The 22,495-nt window shown below is 34.2% G+C and overlaps 1 protein-coding gene across 1 annotated transcript; it reads right to left on the bottom strand.

Annotated features, from left to right (window-relative positions):
* Positions 1-17,330: 17,330 nt before the first annotated feature.
* Positions 17,331-18,934, bottom strand: LOC129801724 (ras-related protein Rac1). The gene has a single exon (XM_055847015.1). The coding sequence runs from the start codon at positions 18,476-18,478 to the stop codon at positions 17,900-17,902; it is 579 nt and encodes a 192-aa protein (XP_055702990.1). The 5' UTR covers positions 18,479-18,934; the 3' UTR covers positions 17,331-17,899.
* Positions 18,935-22,495: the final 3,561 nt, after the last annotated feature.

The following is a 22,495-nucleotide window of genomic DNA, read 5'->3' as shown; positions in this document are numbered from 1 at the left end:
ATCGATACGTGCTTAACCGATTTTGATGATTACTTCGATATAATTGTAGAGGGCCTTTGTCTCTACATTTCGTCCATACATCATTTTTCGATCAGACTACGCTATCTGTTCGATTTTGTCGTTTAAGTGTGAAAAAATTGATTTTTCCCATAATAACGCTTTGAAACCACTCAGATGCCAATTCGACTACTTCAACTCGACCAAGACACTTAAAATAGGGGTTCAAATGGAAAGTCTCACATAATACAACAATTCTTGATATAGTTGAAGTTCATCAAATGAACACTTGGGGCGTTCTGGTCGAAAAAACGAGTTCAGAATCAAACAACGTCGATTATCTCGGCTTCTGAGAGATCAAGTTCTACGGCAAAATTATAAAGAACATTCTGGTCCACATTTCACCCATATATCACTTTTCTGTCAGTCCATCCAAATCTTTGATATTTTGGTTTTAATACAAAATTTATATAATTTCACGAATTTGATTCAAAATAACTGAATGGCGTCCCCCAACTTCAGCTCAAAATCGAATTTTCGTGCATTCCGAGTTAGCTCACGTTAAAAATCTCACCTACATAAGCCGGTTAGGATTATCTGTCCCTTTTTCACTTTAATGAAAAATATTACGTATGAGTATTGTAATTTTTATTGCCAAAAGGGTTTTGCTTAAAAAATATTAGAAGTATAAAAAATAAATAAAATCAATTATAAATTTGAGAATTTAAAAATTCGCCATTTCTGAGCTTAAATATTTACTACATAGCAAATACCTAGAGACTTGCAAGAACTATTCTAGATTCCTTCAACCTTCTACTTTACAATTATGTACAGACATAAGAAAAAATAACTTTAGATAGTCAGGAAAAATTATTTTCTTTATGGGACACCGGTGTTCCAATCGTCCTTAAAGGGTTAAAATAGATGAAGCGTTTGTGTAAACATGTTACTGTTGAACAGTGCGTCACTTCACACAATATCTATTGAGGGGACACCATATGGGTCCCAAAAATATTCCTCTGTCGTCACACTGTTTCCACTGTCTCATGGAGAAGTGTGTCAAGGTTCAGAAACCACAAGAGAGACTGTGATTATGAATTGTGATTTCATCCTGCAATTATCAACAATTGTGCGACACTTTCCTGTTAGGCATCTGTCGTAACGCCCGAAGAATCATCTCATAATCCAGAAAGGCAAATGAATTGGATCAAGGATCATGTGTGGCGACATAAAATGACGGCAACATGAAAAGATGAAATTGCAGAGCATATCGAAGAGTGATCAGAAGAGTTGATTGTCCACCAAGAGTGAGGACAAAAACACCATCATTTGCTTGGGTGGTCGGCGTAAATCATCTCTTGTCGAGACTCCTTTCAACCCACCCAGCACAATGGTCGGGGAAGTGGCTTTAGAAAGGCCCTCGAGAGATCACAATTAATGCCGAAAAAAGACACTCACTCAAAAGTGGCGATCGTGTAAGAATGGGTCTCCTCTCATTTTTCACCAAAGTAATTAAAACAAGGGTCTGAGGGGAGAATGGGATTGAGCAAGAATTATCTTGGGAATATTCTGGAAGTGACAATGTGATTAATTGATGCACAGGAAATTATCGCAAATCTCACACATTCGCAACAGTGGTAATTTTCTTGAGATGGAAAGCATTTAAAGTCATTTACTTACAGGAGAAATTGCACTTTACATTCGCGGAGTATAAGCTTTAATTAGTTTAATGTATATTTTTATTTATAAATTGTTTAAAGAAGTCTTAAAATGTATTATTGCGCGTCATTATGGACAAAACATGATTTTGCTCACTTACGGAGGTGATTAATTTATTAACTGAAGTTTCAATAAAAAATCGGTTATAAAAAAGCATTCGTTTTACTGCTCGAACTCCGCAGAGTGAACAGTATAATAAATTCCCCGATCTTTTCATCCCTCAGAATTTCCATCCCCTCGGTGAACCCTTTTCTCATCATTTCGTGTTTACGACGATTTCTGAAAAATTATATACAGTCTAGTTTCTCAAATTTGAACGACGCGACGGTTGCATTAAAAATGTAAAATATGAGGTTATGTAAAATAAATTTTGCTTGGAGCCTGGATTAGGATTATTTTTCTCTGGTGTTCCCTCAATATTGTCGTATTATATTAATTTCCTCTACAAATTCCACCATTTAATAACAAATTCAATTGATAAAATTATCTAAAGTTATTTTCCTTGATTTAAAAAAAGTGAATTTTACATGAATTACGTTACGTTTTTGAAAATATTGTTCAAATTTGAGGAGTGATAAATGTCATATATACCCTCCAAATGTTCAAATTTGAGGAACTTTACTGTATCACGCTATTGGTGCGCCCGGCTGTCGCCAGATCTAGAGACCAAACGGTTAGAGATAGCGACTTGGAACTTTCGGCGAACTTCCTTCCCCGCCATTAATCGACCCTGTTGGACCATTATTTATTGTATTTGCACCATTGCCCAGACAATGACCTGGACTCGAGTTCTTTCAAGTATTTACATTTTGTGGCTACCGCGTCTTTAGCGTTGATGACCAACCTCCTGAGTGAAAACGGTGGAAAACTCTTTTGCAGATTGTACATGCCAATTATTTGTTAGGATACATAATTTTACACACCTTTGCTTCTTATGCAACATAACAACATTTCCTAAATACCGTTATACAAAAATTTAATTTCATACCGGATTTCGAGAAATAACTACTTAAAAGTCATGAAATTTCGTGTTGTCGCTACTGCATTAACTAATATCTATAAATAATAACATTATAAAGTTAAAGTTTTAAAAGAAAAGAATTTTTTGTCTAAATAATCCTGCATCTTAAAGAGAAAAGTAAAACGAGAAAAAAGATGCAAAAGAAAAAAATAATAATGAGAAAAAAAGAAAACAAATAGAAACTCAAATAAGAAACTTAGAGTCCAAAAGAAACTCAAATCATGCGAAGAACCAACCACAGAGTCGACAAATAAGAAAAATCAATCTATGCGCGTCCTCCGAGAAAAACAGATTAAGAAAATAACCCAATATAAAAAAAACTAAAGAAATTGCCAGTGGAAAAAATTTGCGAAATCCTTGAACTCGTAAACACTATCTTTTTTCTGAAGAATTGAACAAATTAAGGAATTTTAATAATAGTACTATTAATATAATAGTTACGATAGTACCAATTTTAATAATTTTAATAAAGTACATTTAACGTATATCAACACATAAGTCGCGAGTTCGAGCATTTCGTAAAGCCTGGGATACTTTGCCACGCCTTTTCAATTGAGTTTTTATTTTATTTATTGACACTATTAGAATTATACTGTAATATAAAAAGGAATCAGATATTATTAATACTTAAAAATAATAAAATTTACTAAGCATTATTTTAAGTTGCTTTAAATTACTGGCTAAAATTGAATATTTTATTTACTATTTTCGAAATTTGGAATTTTCTACTGCCCAGTAAGACGCTGTTACTGTTTAAAATTCGAATTTACTCACCAAAACTATTTGTGATGTCTTATTAATTGTAACTTGAAAATGTTAGAAAACAACAACGGCATTTTTTACTGTGATGCTCATAATATATAATTATATGATCATACAGATTATTCTGTGGAAAGATAAGAACTAGAAGCAAGTTCGACAGAGATTCAGAGAGAGAGTCTCAGAAAAAGTGCTAAATGAGCAGAAGCTTGCATTAAAACTGCCCAAGGAGGTCTTGACGAATTGGTCTTGCTCCATCTCAATTAAGTGACCAATAGATCAACATCAAATTACGCGTCTTAAGAACCGAAGTATCCTCCCATGGCTTGCGATATGGCCCCAAGACCTTCACTGCGGTGGAGATTGATGAGCTCGCGTCTTAAGGAATAATCTGGACTTGAGATTTTTGGGAGGAAGTCTTGGACGATTTGTCTTCAGTAGCCGACAAGTTCAATTAACTCAGCAGCTCGCGAAGGACTCTGCAAAGCTTGGGCTTTTGGGGCCAATTGAGAAATCTCCAGTAACCTCGACAGACTAAGGGGGCAAGTCTGGTCGCCCCCTCGGCTCGAAAATTTCTCGCAATTTATCGATTATTTCTGGTCAGCCGTACTTTATTACACCTCAAGAGAGACACTCAATGAAGAAGTCAGCTGCTTCTGCCTTAACAAAAGCCCCGGCTTAATGGTCATTCTGAAGCCCACAATTTATTCAGCCGCGAGCTGAAGTGATTCAAGCCGCAATTTGAGGTATATTTTCCGCATTGTTAGACTATCTTTGCGTTCTTTTGAAGGAGAAGAAAAGCAAGGTTTAAGTAATTGGACCACAAGAAACTCTTTCATCTCACTCAATGAAATGTGCAAGAGCTAAGAACAATGGGAATGTACACGCAGGAGTAACTGGTTACGGGGAGTCAATTTGTAGTCATAAAAGGCTTGAAAAATATTTCAAATAATTTTTGAAAAAATGAAAAGTGCATTCATGAGCTTAAATTTCACGATAATTGCTCTTGTTTCTTCATTACTTTATTATGTCTCAAGTGCTTATTGGTATTTATTTTTAGAGGACTACTTTTTATTTAAAGTTATTTTTCTTTTAACTAAACTACTTCTCAATAAACTTATTTCAAAGTTACTCAAAACGACTAAACATTTTGTAACTAATATTAAAAAATAAATTTAAAAAACTTACATTTAAAAAATACATATTTAAAATTTTCATTAACATAAACACATATAGCTTTTAAAACTTGAGCCATCAGAGAATATGATAGAATTAAAATATTTTATCTAATTAAATATTTCATTGTTAATGCAAATGATGCAAATACAAAGTTCTTTTATACAAGTGTATGAAATTTATAGTCTTTTGTTCTTGTTTCTGAAGTTCATATGCCTCAACTTCTATTTTGGGCAATACGCTCAATTCTGAGATAGAAAAATATTAAAGTTTTGCGTTAAATAACGTCAAAATTAAAGATTTTTACGGGTCGAAAATCAACAATAAAAATGAAACCGATAAACAAATTCTGTGAAACGTCTTACATTTATAACCTTGGAAAATCTAACAGAAACTGATTCAATTTATTTCTTATCTCTATCCACAATATGAACAAAAATAGCCCAAAAGCTAAAGTAATTTTTCTGATAATGTCGATGATGAATGATAATTTTCGTTCTCATGAAAAATATTAAGTATATGTTATTGAGATTCCATTTGCCAAGAAGTTTTTGCTTAAAAGAAATGGGAATATAAAAAAAATAAAAATCATCAATTCAATGTGGTAATTTGATAGTTCGTCATTATTGAGCTTAAAAAATATTTTAGGTTCCTAACCATTCTTACTTTATGGTTACATACAAACATTAGAAGTATTTTAGGTAATTAGGAAGAATCATTTTCTCTATGGATCATAGTAATCAGTTTAAAAATAAAAATAAATATTAAAAAATTGACATTCGCGTTCCAGTTCAGCCTCATTTATTGAGAAGTTTTATCTTTTAGCACAATGACCTTTACACATTATGAGAAGTTTTCATGAATGTTTGGAACATTGGAGCTATTGTTTACGTTGGGTCGAGAAAACTGTTAAAATTTCTTCAATGATGCCGAATATGAAGATAAATTTCTCAGGTATGTATAGAAGCCATCAAGGATTGATTTTGATTCTTTAAAATCAAAGATATTTAAAGATTTAAGCTAACGACTAAATATTTGTCTCAGAATTGAAGGAAATATTACTAAAATATTTATTTTATATGTTAAAACTTACTTCCTAAAAGAGTTTAAAATAATTATAGAAAACAATGAATATTAATTAGTAGATTCCAAAATTCTTAATGTTTATTGTGCGGTATAATTACCTTTACTGCCCAAACTCCACAGAGCAATAATCTCTCGTTTTTGAGTTATATTTATACATAGGGGGAGGTGGGGCTACTTTGGGCTGTGGGGGTAGATTGTTATTCGACTTTTTCGTCTATTTTTAAATGAAGTTGGTCCATACAATTATATTATTTAGATCCACAATTATATTGTTTATCGAAATTACATAATGTTAAAACCCAGTTTCACTGGTAAAAATAAAAGGATCAAAGTGATCCAAATTTGATCCTTTTCAAAGGATGGATTAAATTTCGAACTCTGAATGCACATTTACCGTAATAGAACATGGCAATTTGATCTTTTTTTTTCAAAAGGATCAATTCGATCCTTTTATTTTTACCAGTAGTGTTCCATTAGAAATAGGCGAAAAAATCTTATACAAAAATGTAGCACCACCTCCTCCTGATGAGGAGCATGAACGATGAGCCACATCGTCAACAACTATCCAAGGCGAGGCTTTGTGTGTGGACTTGGTAGTCTGGACCTGGACCGTTTACCTCAAGCGGCCCACGATTACTTAAGAAACTTAGTTTTAAATTTATGACAACTCAGAAAGGCTATTTGTTCATATGTCTTGTAATCTTGTCTTTTGTTGTTTTTTTTCGTCATACGAAAGAAGAAGACCACATCCTCCTTGGAAATTACTCACTTTTTGGGGATTTTGAGGTTTTAATACACTCAGACAGAGAATTTAATAAAATTTCAGATGATATGAGTCAATAAATTTCGTTATTAGAAAAGTTTTTCAAAATTTTACTCTTTATGATTGCTTGCGCGGTTTTGTTTGAAGTCAAGGGGCACAAAATAGGGGTCCCGGTCAAAATCCCGAAAGCCAAAATCCCGAAAGCCAAAATCCCGAACGCCAAAATCCCGAAAGCCAAAAGCCCGAATAGGCCAAAATCCCGAAAGCCAAAATCCCGAATTCTTAAAAGTATCATAGCTACTCCCACGATTGCACTCGCGCTTGCTGGAGGCAAAGGGAAATCTTCTGTGCCTTGAGAAATTATTCTAAACATTTTTCTCCATATAATTTCATCCCTTTCAGGATTTTAAAAATTCGGGATTTTGGCTGCCACCGCAAAATAGATTTATCGTTCAAATTTTTGTTAAACAAGGGACTAACTCAAGCAAGTTGATCCCTTGTCATTCTAATTTCATGAAAATTTACGCATCATTTAGAATGTCAAAGAGCTAACTCATTAAAACACATATTTTGAAAGGTAAAAATATGTATGTTTCGATGTTTATAATAATGCTCATATAAATAGAAAAGAATTAAATTGTTTTTATTAACACACTTAATTGAGATAATTATTTATACAAACTTGAATCTTTCATGCTGTCTCCTGAAAAATGGCTCAGATTGAGTTGCCCCTTGTAATTTCCAAGGAGCGATTATATATTTTTTGAGATAGAAACTTGGGACCTTCGGAGGGCACCCCCTTAAATTGACCCTGGAACCATTAAAATTAACCTCATTTCCTCCCCACCCCTTCCCTTACCCAGCAAAATTAGTTAATTATATTTATTTTGCTGTACTGGGCTAATTTGGTCATTCTGTATGTTGGTCGGTTTACGAATTTATTATACAGTTTACAATGTTTCGTGAAAAATGTCCATTCGGGCGCCTTAATCATTTGCACCGGGCGAGACTCGAACTTATAACTGTGATAGTCTAGCCTAGAGTCACGGTCACACTGCCTACCTGCAAAAATATGTTTTTGTGATTTTTCGAAAATGCGACATCTATTTATTTTAATTTTTAGGCATGTTTTAGAGATTACTCCAGCCAGACATTACGTCCTTATACGAAAATACCTCTGAATCAGCTCTAATAACAGTTTTTCAAAGTCATAGTCAGTTTCAAAGGCTCTGGAAAGCATATTTCTCTACGGAATAGTATCGTATTTGGGCTCTTTGAAAGTTTTTGAAATTCATGACAAGTTTGAGCCATTTTCAATCGCCACTCAATGTGAACACACCGAATCTTTTGTCTAACTTTAAAACCAGTTTTTAGCAGTTTCTTGTTATCAAATACGTATAATATAATCAATTAAATAATAAAACATCTAAAACTATTTTTCGTTTAGGGGAAACTGGGGCACCACCAAACACGGGGTACCACCAAACACTGAGATTTTTTAATCGGATATTCGACTTCAGAGGATAAGACCTATAGGAATTTATAGGCACTATATGGATGCTTGTCCACTGAAGGAATGGTTCGAGATAGTCCAAGTAGTTTAGAAATAAAAATTAGTGTTTGGTGATGCCCCAGTTTCCCCTATATTGGAACACTTCCAGTTTGAAGATGACTTTACTCCTCAAAGTTTAATTCAGAGAATTTTCTTATCGTTTTTTGTCTTTTTTGTAATAAAGAAAAATGCTTGGAATTGGAAATTGGAAATTTTATTAAAAATCAAGTAATGGTCTATTTTAATAATGGAAATGTATCGACCGCAGGAATATTCTTCGAAACTTGAAACTAAACATTGTTAAAGAAGGAGTCAAAGTGCAGTGAATTGATGTTGGATTCAAGAATTGAGCTGACTTCTTTACCTCCTCTTTTTTATGTTGAGGTCATGGCTCGATCACCTTATAAGGTCTCCTCCCCCCCCAAATCCGAATGCAAGAGACCCCGATCAGGTGTGTACGCCATACACAGAGGCGGAGGGTGGAATGTGTAATAAAAAGCAACGCGAGTCAGAAGCATTGGAAGTCGCGCGCGCACCAACAAGCCATTATTTGTTATAAAAATTCTTGTTTTTAAGATTTATAATTGTCGATGTGCAATAACAATAAAGAACCAAACGAGCTATTTGAGCTTTGTTGACCAAGCCGCAGCTTCGAGGTGGATCCAATTTTGCGCGGTATTCAACATTCCATCACCCTCAACACCGTAAGGCGCACGCATTTGTGGCCCATCTCTTGCAATTATCCCGTGGCGACACATAAAATCCAATTGCCAGGGACTTCTACATGGCCATTACACCGCCTTCATCTTTTCGACCATGCGCAATTTTGCAATCAAGACACTCTCTTTTGCCCAAAATTCCATTCGCTTGATATCGCCGCCAATTTCAAGACAAAGGCTCATTGCTTTTATGCTCCCTCTCGCAATTATCCACATTACCCAGCATTTTTTCCACAATTTCTCCCAAACTGCAATTTTCGGCATAAGATTCCTCCTCCTCATTTTCCGCTCTCTTCTCTTCTGTCGACTGTTCTCCTGCACTGTGTGATTAATGAAATAAGTATGAGATAAATGCGTGAGTCATATATCTGGGCACAAGATGATTGTTGCAATTGTGAACAGATTTTTTATATAGCAATTTACATCCGCTATGGGAAGTTACTCTTGAACTTTCCAAAAGTAAATTTCTTGTATTTTTACAGACCCTATGAACAAAACTCTTATTTAAGTTATTTCTTTATAGCCATGCAGAGGTGTTTCCCATGTTTATGATCATTTTGAGGGAAATAACATAAAATGCACAAATTGCTCAATGTTCCTCTAAAGAATCTTTCTCAGCAGGTACAGTTCTCAAAGTCGATGAAAAATGTCCTCAGACAATGGGATCTTCCCTCAAACTTACAGCATATTTTGCTAGAAAAATTCCCTGGAAAGGTTCAAAAATTAAGGGTGATAATTGAGGGTAGCCATACCATGATGAGGGTTAGACCAGAAAATCTTCAAAAGACTTTACGCTTACATCAGCAAAGAAATTACCTCTGGGCTGAAATTTTGGTTAGTTCTAAAATTTTTTGATCTTTATTCTGGATTTTGAAGATTTGTACAGTTTATGTAAAAATGGTTGTCCAATTTTACAAAATGTTTGTTTCGGTTCTTAGCTCGAAGGTGAGAATGGATAAAAGATGAAGATGAGGCGCGAGATGAGCTATGAAAATGAAGAATGGGATGCACCTTGAAAATTGGGAGCCGAATGATCATTAAGTTTTCTTCTCGCGCTCCCAAAGTCGAGAGAGATGATCTCTAGACGATAGTGTCTGCGCTATTGTGCGATCCATTGATGGTCACTTTACCAATAAGAATAGATTTCATGAAATTCATGAAATAAAATGAATATGTTTCACTGAATTGAGTCTAGTTGTTTAAATCTTAGCTTTTTGGTTCTAAAATACCTAAAACTAATTACATACTATTTTAAAGCCTTACCGAAAAGAACCTATTAGCTTGTGTCGTACGTCGTATGTAAAGAAAAAAAAATCGTATTTGAACAAAATTCATTAGGAGACTCGTTCAATAAGTTTGTAAAATGTTAAACTGAAATATTTGAAAATATTTCACATGGTGATTTTTCCAGATAATGCAGGTGAGAGATGAAGTGCGAGAGTTTTATTTTATTTACTTTTTTTTTGTGAAGGCGTGATCGCCAGGTAATGCTGAGTCGTCACGCGTGATGTGTAGATTATTGAACTGGCCGACAGCGAAATCTCACTTGCTCATCAACCCACAAGAGCGTCTTTCAGACGATTATCCCAGCATGATGCTGCCGTCTTAATTGGTTTATTCATCCAGTCCGCGAGACGCAGTCCGATATTGGCTGCAACAAAAAGACACCACCAAAGAAAATTGAATCGTCTTTTCAGCCCCATTGTTGGCACCTGAATCGCACAGTCATGAAATTTTTGGGGATTCTTTAAGGATAAATCTAAACGCAACTTGATAAGATTATCGTTTGGTCTTTTGTAAGTGAATCACTGGAGTGTCTTTCATACAGAAATATCTTTTACCGATTAATAGCGATAAGTATTATACATTCCCAGAGAATCATCAACTTTGCAATCCTGCAGCATTTCTCATGAGATTCCCTGTTCCGAAATGTTATCTTTAAGTGTCTTCTTAATAGCATCATCACATTTATTCGACAAATTGCATTATCTATTAAAGTTTCTATGTGAAGTAAACTGCCGTAGAAGCACTTTTATTTACAATCTTGGTGGACTTCAATTGTCTTGTTAAAATTTTTATTGGTCAGTGCAATTCAGCCTATTGAACATTAATGTCTATACCTACTATATTACACTAAATGTAACTATTGGAATTACTTATACGAAGTAATATAATGCAAATTCTTACTGTTTAACATAAAAAAGTTATCTCACAACAACTGTTAGCCTTGAGTCAAGAGTGCTGCTAAATAAATGATATCTAAATTCCATGATGCCAAATAATATCAAATACATAAAAAATATTTTAATATCACCAGAGTTGAAATTTAATTTTATCTATATTTTTAAATTCTCTTTATTTTAACTGGATGGATGGAAAAATCAAAGTCTCAGAAAATTTTAGAAATAAGGAGTATAAAATTTCAGTAAGTCACGGTAATTGTATCTAATGGCTTCGTGATTATAATATAGTATTTAGAATTTTATTAATAATAAAGTGGTTGTGACAATTTTATATTAAGTTCTAAAAGTATGAGAGGTGCAGTTTCGCGCAGACTCATAAGAAAGTTTTTTTCTGGCCAATGATTAACTATTTTAATTAATAATAACTTCAAATCTTAATTGAATACATTTTGCTGGTGGTCTATTAAATTTTAAAACTAATTTTCTAAAAGTCCACATATTAAAAAAATAAAAAAATAGTATTTTTTTTTGTTTCATGAATGTTTTCAAATTTAATAAATTATTAAATAGTAATAATAATTTTCAAAATAATTTCTACGAATATTCCGTAGATTTTTGTAGAAAAGGGACAGATAATCCTAACCGGCTTATGTAGGTGAGATTCTTAACGTGAGCTAACTCGGAGTGCATGCAAATTCGATTTGGAGCTGAAGTTGGGAGACGCCATTCAGTTATCTTGAATCAAATTCGTGAAATTATACAAATTTAGTATTAAAAATTTGTACTTAAAACTTTGAAATTAAATGAGTGATTTCAAAGCGTTATTATGGGAAAAATCAATTTTTTCACACTTAAACGGCAAAATCGGAGTGATAGCGTAGTCTGAGTGGAAAATGATGTATGGACAAAATGTAGAGACAAATGTCCTCTACAATTATGTTGAAGTAATCATCAAAATCGGTTTAGCGACAGTCGAGATAATTGAGGTTATGTGATATTGAAATTGGTTTTTCGACTGTGGCGCCCCTGGTGTTGGTCCCATGAAGTTCAAATATTCTAGAAAGTTGTAGCATTTGGTGAGATCTTTCGTTTAAGCCCTCATTCATCAAAATCGGTCACATAGAACCGGAGATATGATTTTTTGAATTTCGTGAACTTTGACCCCTTATATCTCCGGTTCTATTGAAACCACAGCGCACATACGCACCATTTTGGAAACGTCCTAGACTGGACTACAACATACTAAAATTTCATTAACTTGCACAATGCCGTTTTTGAGAAAAGTGACTTTGAATTTCGATGAATTTTGACGCTATCACAGCGCCATCTGTGGTGACTTTTTGAACTTCCATCTGAAAGTGCTCATCGAGACGAAACCAAAAAGGTAAAATTTTGGTCGCTATGTTAGTTAGAACCGGAGATAGAGGCCGGTCAATGTTCGAACTTTGACCCCTTATAGCTCGGGTCAGGGGTTTTAGATCGACTTAAGGTTTTTTTTGTTTGATAGGTATAATCAAGGGCTACAACATACTAAAATTTCAGCCCGATGCACAATGGAATTTTTGAGTTATTTAACTTATAAGATTTAAAAATTTTCTTTTTAATAATAGCGCCCCTAGCGGTGGTTTATGAACTTGCGATGTTAGAAGGGGAAGTGGCATTTCATGAGAGCTTTCCAAAAAGCCCTCACTTTTTAAATTCTGACAATTAGAACCGGAGTTATGGCCATTTTAAGAAATTTTTTTTGGACCCTAATAGCTCGGGTCAGGGGGGTCGGGGGACCTTAAGTTTGGTATTGATGGAAAGCTCTAAGGCCCAGCTATAACATACTAAAATTTGAGCCCGCTCGATGCCATAGGGGCGGAGCTATTGAGAAAACAAAAAAGGTGGATATTCAAAATGGCGGAAGGAGGGGTGGGGGGTGGGGGGTCAATGCACCAAGTTGCAATTTTCACCCGATATATAACCTTTGCCGAAAACTGCAAGTCGATATCTTTTTTAGTTTAGGAGCTATTAAGCTCCAAAGAGCGGCCGGCCGGCCGGCCAGCCGGGAACGTAAAATAGCCACATATATATTCGTGATCAGGAAGTGGCGAAACACATTTTGGCCAAGTTTGAGGTCGATCGGACGACATGAAATTTTGTTAGGATTATAGTAGGTGAGATTGTTAAGAATCTCACCTAAATGAGGATTGATGAATTTAAAATTTTATTAGAAAGACTTTATACTAATGAAAGACAAGTCCTAACGCGTTATAATGAAAATTCAATGTTCAAAAGTAGGTATAAGTACTGCAGAACATCTTATATTCATCATGCTGAGGACTACTAAATCCTGAGTATGATTTCATTGAATAATTTAGATTTGTAATACTAATTTCCTTCTTGACAACGATTTCACTCATATAGTTTACCAATGTACTTTTAAAGTCTAGTATAATAAAAGCAATATAATATTCAATTAATAATTGCTATTAATAGGTCAATAAGAGTCATAAACCGAAATTATTCAATGAAGTCATGGCGAGATTTGTGTGGTAAGTGCTCGTTTGTTATGATACGCCTTTGTAGACAAGAAGTGTTGCTCGCATGAATTATAATGTTAATCATAGAATCAAGTTTTTGAGGATAATAATAGGAAATTTAACTCATATCGTTTACCAATGTACTTTTAAAGTCTAGTATATATTCAATTAATAATTGCTGTTAATACGTCAATAAGAGTCATAAACCGAAATTATTCAATGAAGTCATGGCGAGATCTGTGTGGTAAGTGCTCGTTTGATATGATAGGCCTTTGTAGACAAGAAGTGTTGCTCGCATGAAATATGATGTTAATCGTAGAATCAAGGTTTTGAGGAAAATAATAGAAAAAAATCACTCATATCTTGACAAACCAATTGAATATAATATTGCTTATATTTTACTATACTTTAAAAATACGTTGGTAAGTGATATGAGTGAATTTTCTTATTATTATCCTCAAAAACTTGATTCTACGATTAACATTATAATTCATGCGGGCAACACTTCTTGTATAACAAGGCTTATCATAGCAAACGAGCGCTTTCTACACAGATCTCGCCATGACTTCGTTGAATAATTTTGGATTATGACCCTTATTGACCTTTTAACAGCAATTATTAATTGAATATAATATTGCTTTTATTTTACTTGCGTTTAAAAATACGTTGGTAAACGATATGAGTGAATTTTCTTATTATTATCCTCAAAAACTTGATTCTACGATTAACATTATAATTCATGCGAGCAACACTTCTTGTATAACAAGGCTTATCATAGCAAACGAGCGCTTACCACACAAATCTCGCCATGACTTTATTGAATAATTTCGGTTTATGACCCTTATTGACCTTTTAACAGCAATTATTCATTCAATATAATATTGCTTTTATTTTACTTGCGTTTAAAAATACGTTGGTAAACGATATGAGTGAATTTTCTTATTATTATCCTCAAAAACTTGGTTCTACGATTAACATTATAATTCATGCGGGCAACACTTCTTGTATAACAAGGCTTATCATAGCAAACGAGCGCTTACCACACAAATCTCGCCATGACTTTATTGAATAATTTCGGTTTATGACCCTTATTGACCTTTTAACAGCAATTATTAATTCAATATAATATTGCTTTTATTTTACTTGCGTTTAAAAATACGTTGGTAAACGATATGAGTGAATTTTCTTATTATTATCCTCAAAAACTTGGTTCTACGATTAACATTATAATTCATGCGAGCAACACTTCTTGTATAACAAGGCTTATCATAGCAAACGAGCGCTTACCACACAAATCTCGCCATGACTTTATTGAATAATTTCGGTTTATGACCCTTATTGACCTTTTAACAGCAATTATTAATTCAATATAATATTGCTTTTATTTTACTTGCGTTTAAAAATACGTTGGTAAACGATATGAGTGAATTTTCTTATTATTATCCTCAAAAACTTGGTTCTACGATTAACATTATAATTCATGCGGGCAACACTTCTTGTATAACAAGGCTTATCATAGCAAACGAGCGCTTTCTACACAGATCTCGCCATGACTTCGTTGAATAATTTTGGATTATGACCCTTATTGACCTTTTAACAGCAATTATTAATTGAATATAATATTGCTTTTATTTTACTTGCGTTTAAAAATACGTTGGTAAACGATATGAGTGAATTTTCTTATTATTATCCTCAAAAACTTGATTCTACGATTAACATTATAATTCATGCGGGCAACACTTCTTGTATAACAAGGCTTATCATAGCAAACGAGCGCTTACCACACAAATCTCGCCATGACTTTATTGAATAATTTCGGTTTATGACCCTTATTGACCTTTTAACAGCAATTATTAATTCAATATAATATTGCTTTTATTTTACTTGCGTTTAAAAATACGTTGGTAAACGATATGAGTGAATTTTCTTATTATTATCCTCAAAAACTTGGTTCTACGATTAACATTATAATTCATGCGGGCAACACTTCTTGTATAACAAGGCTTATCATAGCAAACGAGCGCTTACCACACAAATCTCGCCATGACTTTATTGAATAATTTCGGTTTATGACCCTTATTGACCTTTTAACAGCAATTATTAATTCAATATAATATTGCTTTTATTTTACTTGCGTTTAAAAATACGTTGGTAAGTGATATGAGTGAATTTTCTTATTATTATCCTCAAAAACTTGATTCTACGATTAACATTATAATTCATGCGAGCAACACTTCTTGTATAACAAGGCTTATCATAGCAAACGAGCGCTTTCTACACAGATCTCGCCATGACTTCGTTGAATAATTTTGGATTATGACCCTTATTGACCTTTTAACAGCAATTATTAATTGAATATAATATTGCTTTTATTTTACTAGACTTTAAAAATACGGTGGTAAATGATATGAGTGAAATTTCCTAATATTTTCTTCTAAACTTTTATTCTACATTTAACATTATAATTCATGCGAGCAACACTTCTTGTATAACGCCTATCATAGCAAACTAGCGCTTACCACACAGATCTCGCAATGACTTCATTGAATAATTTCGGTTTATGACCCTTATTGACCTTTTAACAGCAATTATTAATTGAATATTATATGTATAACTTTTACTCGAGTTCAGGAATACGCTGGTAAGCGATATATATGAGTCTAAATGCCTATTGATTTCCTCAAAAACTTGTTTTTCTATACACGAAATACTAAAAATTTCTATAATCTATAGTCTTACAATACTATAAGATTTAATAGATAGTTCTCAAAAAATTCAAATTCTTTGATGTTATTTTAGTTCGATACATGGACACATGGTTCTATCTGTTCAAAAATAAAACGAGTTCAAAAACAATAAAATAAATTATCTCGGTTCCAGAGCAATTGATAAGATCAAATTTTTTGGCAAAATGATAGAGGATATTCTGGTCTACATTTGACCGACCCATATTATCAGCTTTCTATTAGTTCATCCAAACCCTAAATGGGTTAAACACAAAATTTGCATTTGTTTCAGAGATTGGATACATAATTACAGAATACCATCTCTCAACTACTCAACTTGTATTCCAAATCAAATTTGTATGCAATCGTTCATACTCACGTTAAGAAATTTACACAATAAGCTGATAGAATACTCTGTTAATTTCAAAGTGAAGTGCGTAAACCGATACATTTTGTATATTCACATACATTTACATTACCGAAAATGTTTCTAATGCAATTGCATGTAACTGTAACTGTATGTAATTGAATATACATTTAATTTAATTTATGGTTTGGCACTAAATGGATCCTGTAAAACTTTAATATTTAATAAAGAACAGGAGTTTTTTTTTAATAATTCAATGTTAAATACATTATTCATTGTTTTGTATATAAGTATGCCTAATTTAAAACTGCATTTAACTAAAATTAATTCTTGTGCAGGGCTGCATTAGCAATTGTGAAGACCATATCCTATTGTGAAAATGCCAAAAATTTTGAGTTTTCTTACAGCACAGTCTTTTAAATTTTTCATTGATGCTTTGCATTGCTATAGATAGATAGGTAAACTTAAACATTAGTTTATTAGTATTATTTCATTAATTTTAATTTTGTGACTATTGTGACGACGGTAAACTTATTAAATCTAAAATTATGGGGTCTGTTACCTGTGCGTCAGAGGGCACCCGCCCAAATTTGGCCCTGCTCTTGGGAAATTCAGTACAATAATCCACGCAAAACAAAGAAATTTCCATTAAAATTAAAAGTACAATTCACATAAAAAATCTGCTTTATCTGCAAAAGAAAAAGTGTTAGGTGACAAAAGAAAGTTTGCAAAAAAAGTTTGTATTCTCAATATCATTTCATTTATTAGTCATAACATTCAACATAATTTGCATTTCCCTCGATACAATTTGTCCAACATCAATTACATTTTTATTGTTTTTTATTATATTTCATGAATAAAAATATTCTTACTCCTTTTTTCCTCAGAGATAAAAAAGGTTTTTTTTTCTTTTTATTCTTTTCTTTTACATTTTTTTTAAATATAAAATTGTATCATGTATTTACTTCTTAGACATGGGGGATGTACTGATTTTTTTTTAATCCACTTATCAATGTAATTTGATTTCGGGGTACGAAGGGGAAATATATGAAATAAAACCTAGGTGAGATTATTGAGAATCTCGCCCTTAAAATTGTAAATGTATCTTTTTGTGAAAAATATGGTTAAAAAGACAGATTATGCATCTTCCATTGATTTGGTTAATTACATTTAGTTAGATGATTAGAAATGTTTTGTTGCTTACTGGAGCCTCCAATGGATCTTGGCGTCCCTCGGTGGCTACTGAGAGGGGGAGGGAGGTTTCTGTCCGGGGATGTTGTGCGCTGGATGTGAATTGAAGCCCAACTTAAAGAAGGACACACTTCCGCTTGGACTTGACTTGGAGGACTGGACAGAGGACGGCGCGAATGGCCTCATCAAAGACGGTCTTGAGGCCCTTCTGGGTGAGAGCGGAGCACTCCAAATACTTCACCGAACCGATTTCCTTGGCCATAGCCAGACCCTGTGGATAGGTGATGGGTGCCAGTTTTTTGTCACGCAATTTCTCCACTGTCTGACGATCATCACGGAGATCCAGTTTGGTACCCACGAGGATGATAGGTGTACTGGGGCAGTGATGACGGACCTCCGGGAACCACTTGGCGCGTACATTCTCAAACGAAGCCGGATTGACGAGGGAAAAACAGATGAGGAAGACGTCTGTCTGGGGATATGATAGTGGCCGGAGACGATCGTAATCTTCTTGACCAGCTGTATCCCACAGACCCAGATTGATGGGTTTTCCGTCAACCATTACATTGGCGGAGTAGTTATCAAAGACGGTGGGGATGTACTCGCCCGGGAAGGCGTTTGTGGTGTAACTGATGAGAAGGCAGGTCTTACCCACAGCTCCATCGCCCACCACAACACACTTTATAGCTTGCATATTTACGCACTTTTTACTATAAGCTTTGCAAAATGTCCCACTCAGTGGTTGTTCCCAGTGAGAGATTTCACCCTGAAAATGCAGCAAAGTCTCCACACAGTTAAATTTGCCTGGGTGAAAAAACTAACCTCTTCAACCCAAAATTTTTTCTCAATGAAAACTCCCTGACAGCTCGAATAGCATGCGAAGCCCACGCGATTCACACCCGAAAACAACCGAAGAACTCTTGCACTTCAGCCAACTTTACACATTAACTCAATTTTCCCGCCGAATCACCCAAAAAGTCCCGTGAATTCACGTACAATAACACCCTCAAGTGAGCTGTTTTTCCTCTCATTGAACCGTATCACTCACTATCAGATAAACCCTATTTATCACGAAGATAAGCACAGAATCGGAAGGTGATTCATAGAAGAAGACCGATGGGAGTGTTCGCCTAACTTCATTCCGCGGGAGATTCTTTGTCATGGTCATGGAGTCAGGGGAGTCAGGGAAGGGCAACCAAATGCTGGCGGATCGGATTGCAGTGTGGAGCAACGGATGTGGGAGATACTGATTGAATTGCATGAGTCAATTGAGACGGAGGAAAAATTCAAGTGTAACAACAGAAACTAAAATAAATTGCTGGAATACTTAAGATTTCACACAACAAGTAGATTATTCTATCGATTAGCTCAAAGACGAATTAATTATATTTAATATATTCAATATTTTTATAATGCGATAATTTTAAAGGTTTAAGTATAACTGAAATTCGAAAGTCAACAGAGAGGTCCTGGGAGGACTCATAGAACACCCAGCCTTAAGCCTAAAATAGACACAGGTATTGATCCGAAATCGGTGTAAATATGCTTTTCAGTTGTATTAGGGGTTAAAGTTACCCTTTTTCATGTTAATTTTACCCATAAAATGGTGTAAAATTAACATTAAAAATGTTGATATATTTTTACACCTAAAAAGTGTTAAAATTATGAGGAAAAAAAGTTAATCGCATCCCCGTTTTTTTCTCATAGTGTAGTGTAGTAACTGTATAGAGAGAAAGATGAACCGACGCACAGTGGGGCAGAATACCCGAAAACCTGGCAAAAAATATTTTATAGCACCTATGCATTATATAGTGAGGGCGTTTTGGAAAGCTCTCGTGAAATGCCACTTCCCCTTCTAACATCATAAGTTCATAAAACCACCGCTAGGGGCGCTATTTTTAAAAGAAAATTTTTAAATTTTATAAGTTAAATAACTCAGAAATTCCTTTATACATCGGGCTGAAATTTTAGTATGTTGTAGCCGTTGATTATACCTACCAAACAAAAAAAAAATACTTAAGTCGATCCATAACCCCTGACCCGATCTATAAGGGGTCAAAGTTCGAATATTGACCGGCCTCTATCTCCGGTTCTAATTAACATAGCGACCTAAATTTTGGCTTTTTGGTTTCGTCTCGATGAGCACTTTCAGATGGAAGTTCAAAAATTCACCACAGGTGGCGCTGTGATAGCGTCAAAATTCATCGAATTTCAAACTCATTTTTCTCAAAAATTCCTTTGTACAAGTTAATGAAATTTTAGAGTGTTGTAGTCCAGTCTAGGACGTTTCCAAAATGGTGCGAAAGTGCGCTGTGGTTTCAATAGAACCGGAGATATGAGGGGTCAAAGTTCACGAAATTCAAAAAATCATATCTCCGGTTCTATGTGACCGATTTTGATGGGTGAGGGCTTAAACGAAAGATCTCACCAAATGCTACAACTTTCTAGAACATTTGAACTTCGTGGAACCAACACCAGGGGCGCCACAGTCGAAAAACCAATTTCAATATCACATAACCTCAATTAACTCGACACGTACTTAACCGATTTTGATGATTACTTCGACATAATTGTAGAGAACATTTGTCTCTATATTTCGTCCATACATCATTTTTCGATCAGACAATGCGATCTGTCCGATTTTGCCGTTTAAGTGTGAAAAAATTGATTTTTCCCATAATAACGCTTTGAAATCACTCAGATGCCAATTTGACTACTTCTTCTCGACCAAGACGCTTAAAATAGAGTTTTAAATGGAAAGTCTCACAAAATACAACAATTCTTTCATATAGTTGAAATTCATCAAATGAACACTTGGGGCGATCTGGTCGAAAAAACGAGTTAAGAAACAAAAAACCGCGCTTATCTCGGCTTCTGAGTAATCGACGCGAACATGTTCTATGGCAAAATTATAGAGAACTTTCTGGTCTACGTTTCACCCATATATCACTTTTCTGCCAGTCCATCCAAATCCTTGATATTTTGGTTTTAATACAAAATTTGTATAATTTCACGAATTTGATTCAAGATAACTGAATGGCGTCCCCCAACTTCAGCTATAAATCGAATTTGCATGCACTCCGAGTTAGCTCACGTTAAGAATCTCACCTACATAAGCCGGTTAGGATTATCTGTCTCTTATTAAGTTTTCATTAAGTTTTTATTAAAAAAAATGAGTGGTGAACTCAATTAATTTTCGCGCAAATTTTGACCAAATTTGCATAAAATGGTTCTCGTGCACGCACGGATGGTAGTGAGCGCGGCTCACTACCATAGAAAAAGTTATTATACAGACCTTTATTGTAGCTCTCCTCTTTATGTAAGTTTCTTAATTAAATTTCGCTGGTTGTACTGATCAAACTACTATTTATTAAATAAACTCCCTTCCTTTTTATTGAAATATCAGTCTGATTTAAACCAGTTTTCTACAAATTATATTCAAATATAGAAAGCATTAGCTGGATAATTCTACCCCTAGTTTATGATGATGCTTAATATGTACTTACAGTTTTTTTTTAAAGATTTCACAAATATTATAATATGGGATTACAGTGGAAGATTAGTCTGCAAATGAAAGGAGGAAGATATGTACTTTGAATAAATAGTAATTTGCTCAAAATTACTTTTTGGGCAAATTATTGCACTATCTAACGGCGTCTCACACTTGCACATTAAAATTTTAATGTGATTCACATTAATTGTCGCTTGTGAGCGTCCAAATATGTTATTTGTGTCTTTGAGTCACTTAATATTTGGGGTTTTTCTATTTATTGATAAAGAAGTGGACTTGGCCTGCAAAAATAAGGTTAAATTTACCCAAAAGCATAAATATTTTTCACATTAAAAAATTAAAGAGGAAATCGCATTAATTTTTCGCATAAATGCTATAAATCAATTTATATCAAATTTTGCGGGCCAAGCCTGCCTTTTTATCAACAAATAGATCAAATTTTGAATATAAAATGATTCAAACACACAAATTACACATTTGGACTCTCACCAGCGACAATTAATATGAATCATATTAAATTTTTAATGTGCAAGTGTGATAACACAGTAAGTCCTTAAAGTCCGTATTTACAAGTGTTGACTTCACAGACTTCACAGGAGCTTAATATCGCCTATACTAAGAGAGATATAGACTTGTGGTTTTCGGCAAAGGTTAATATCGGGTGGAAATTTCAACTTGGTGCATTAACCCCACCCTCCCCCCCACCACCCCTCCTTCCACCATTTTGAATACACTCATTTTTTTTGTTTACTCTGACCCGAGCTATAAGGGGTCAAATTTCGAAAATTGACCGGCCTCTACCTCCTGTTCTAATTAACATTTTGACCTAAATTTTGGGTTTTTGGTTTCGTCTCTATGAGGATTTTCAGATGGAAGTTCAAAAAGTCAAAAACAACAGGTGACACTGCGATAGCGTCAAAACTTAAACTCATTTTTCTCAAATACGCCATTGGACATTTTAATCAAACTTTCGAGTTTTGTAGTCTAGGCTATGAAGTTTCCAAAAAGTGGCATGGGTTCGCTGTGGTTACAATAGAACCGAACATATGAATGAAGGGTCAATTTTCACAAAATTCAAAACGCCATATCTTCGGTTCTATTTGACCCATATTGACAAGTATCAATGTTGAGAGTCGACAAAGGAACCAAAGATCGAAAGGTCGGCCAATAAAAACGAAAAGAAGAGCAAGAAAGTTTTTA

The sequence above is a fragment of the Phlebotomus papatasi genome, chromosome 2 (assembly GCF_024763615.1).
Source record: "Phlebotomus papatasi isolate M1 chromosome 2, Ppap_2.1, whole genome shotgun sequence".
In the NCBI taxonomy this organism is placed as follows: Eukaryota; Metazoa; Arthropoda; class Insecta; order Diptera; family Psychodidae; genus Phlebotomus; species Phlebotomus papatasi.
This window is presented reverse-complemented; position numbering and strand designations above follow the sequence as displayed.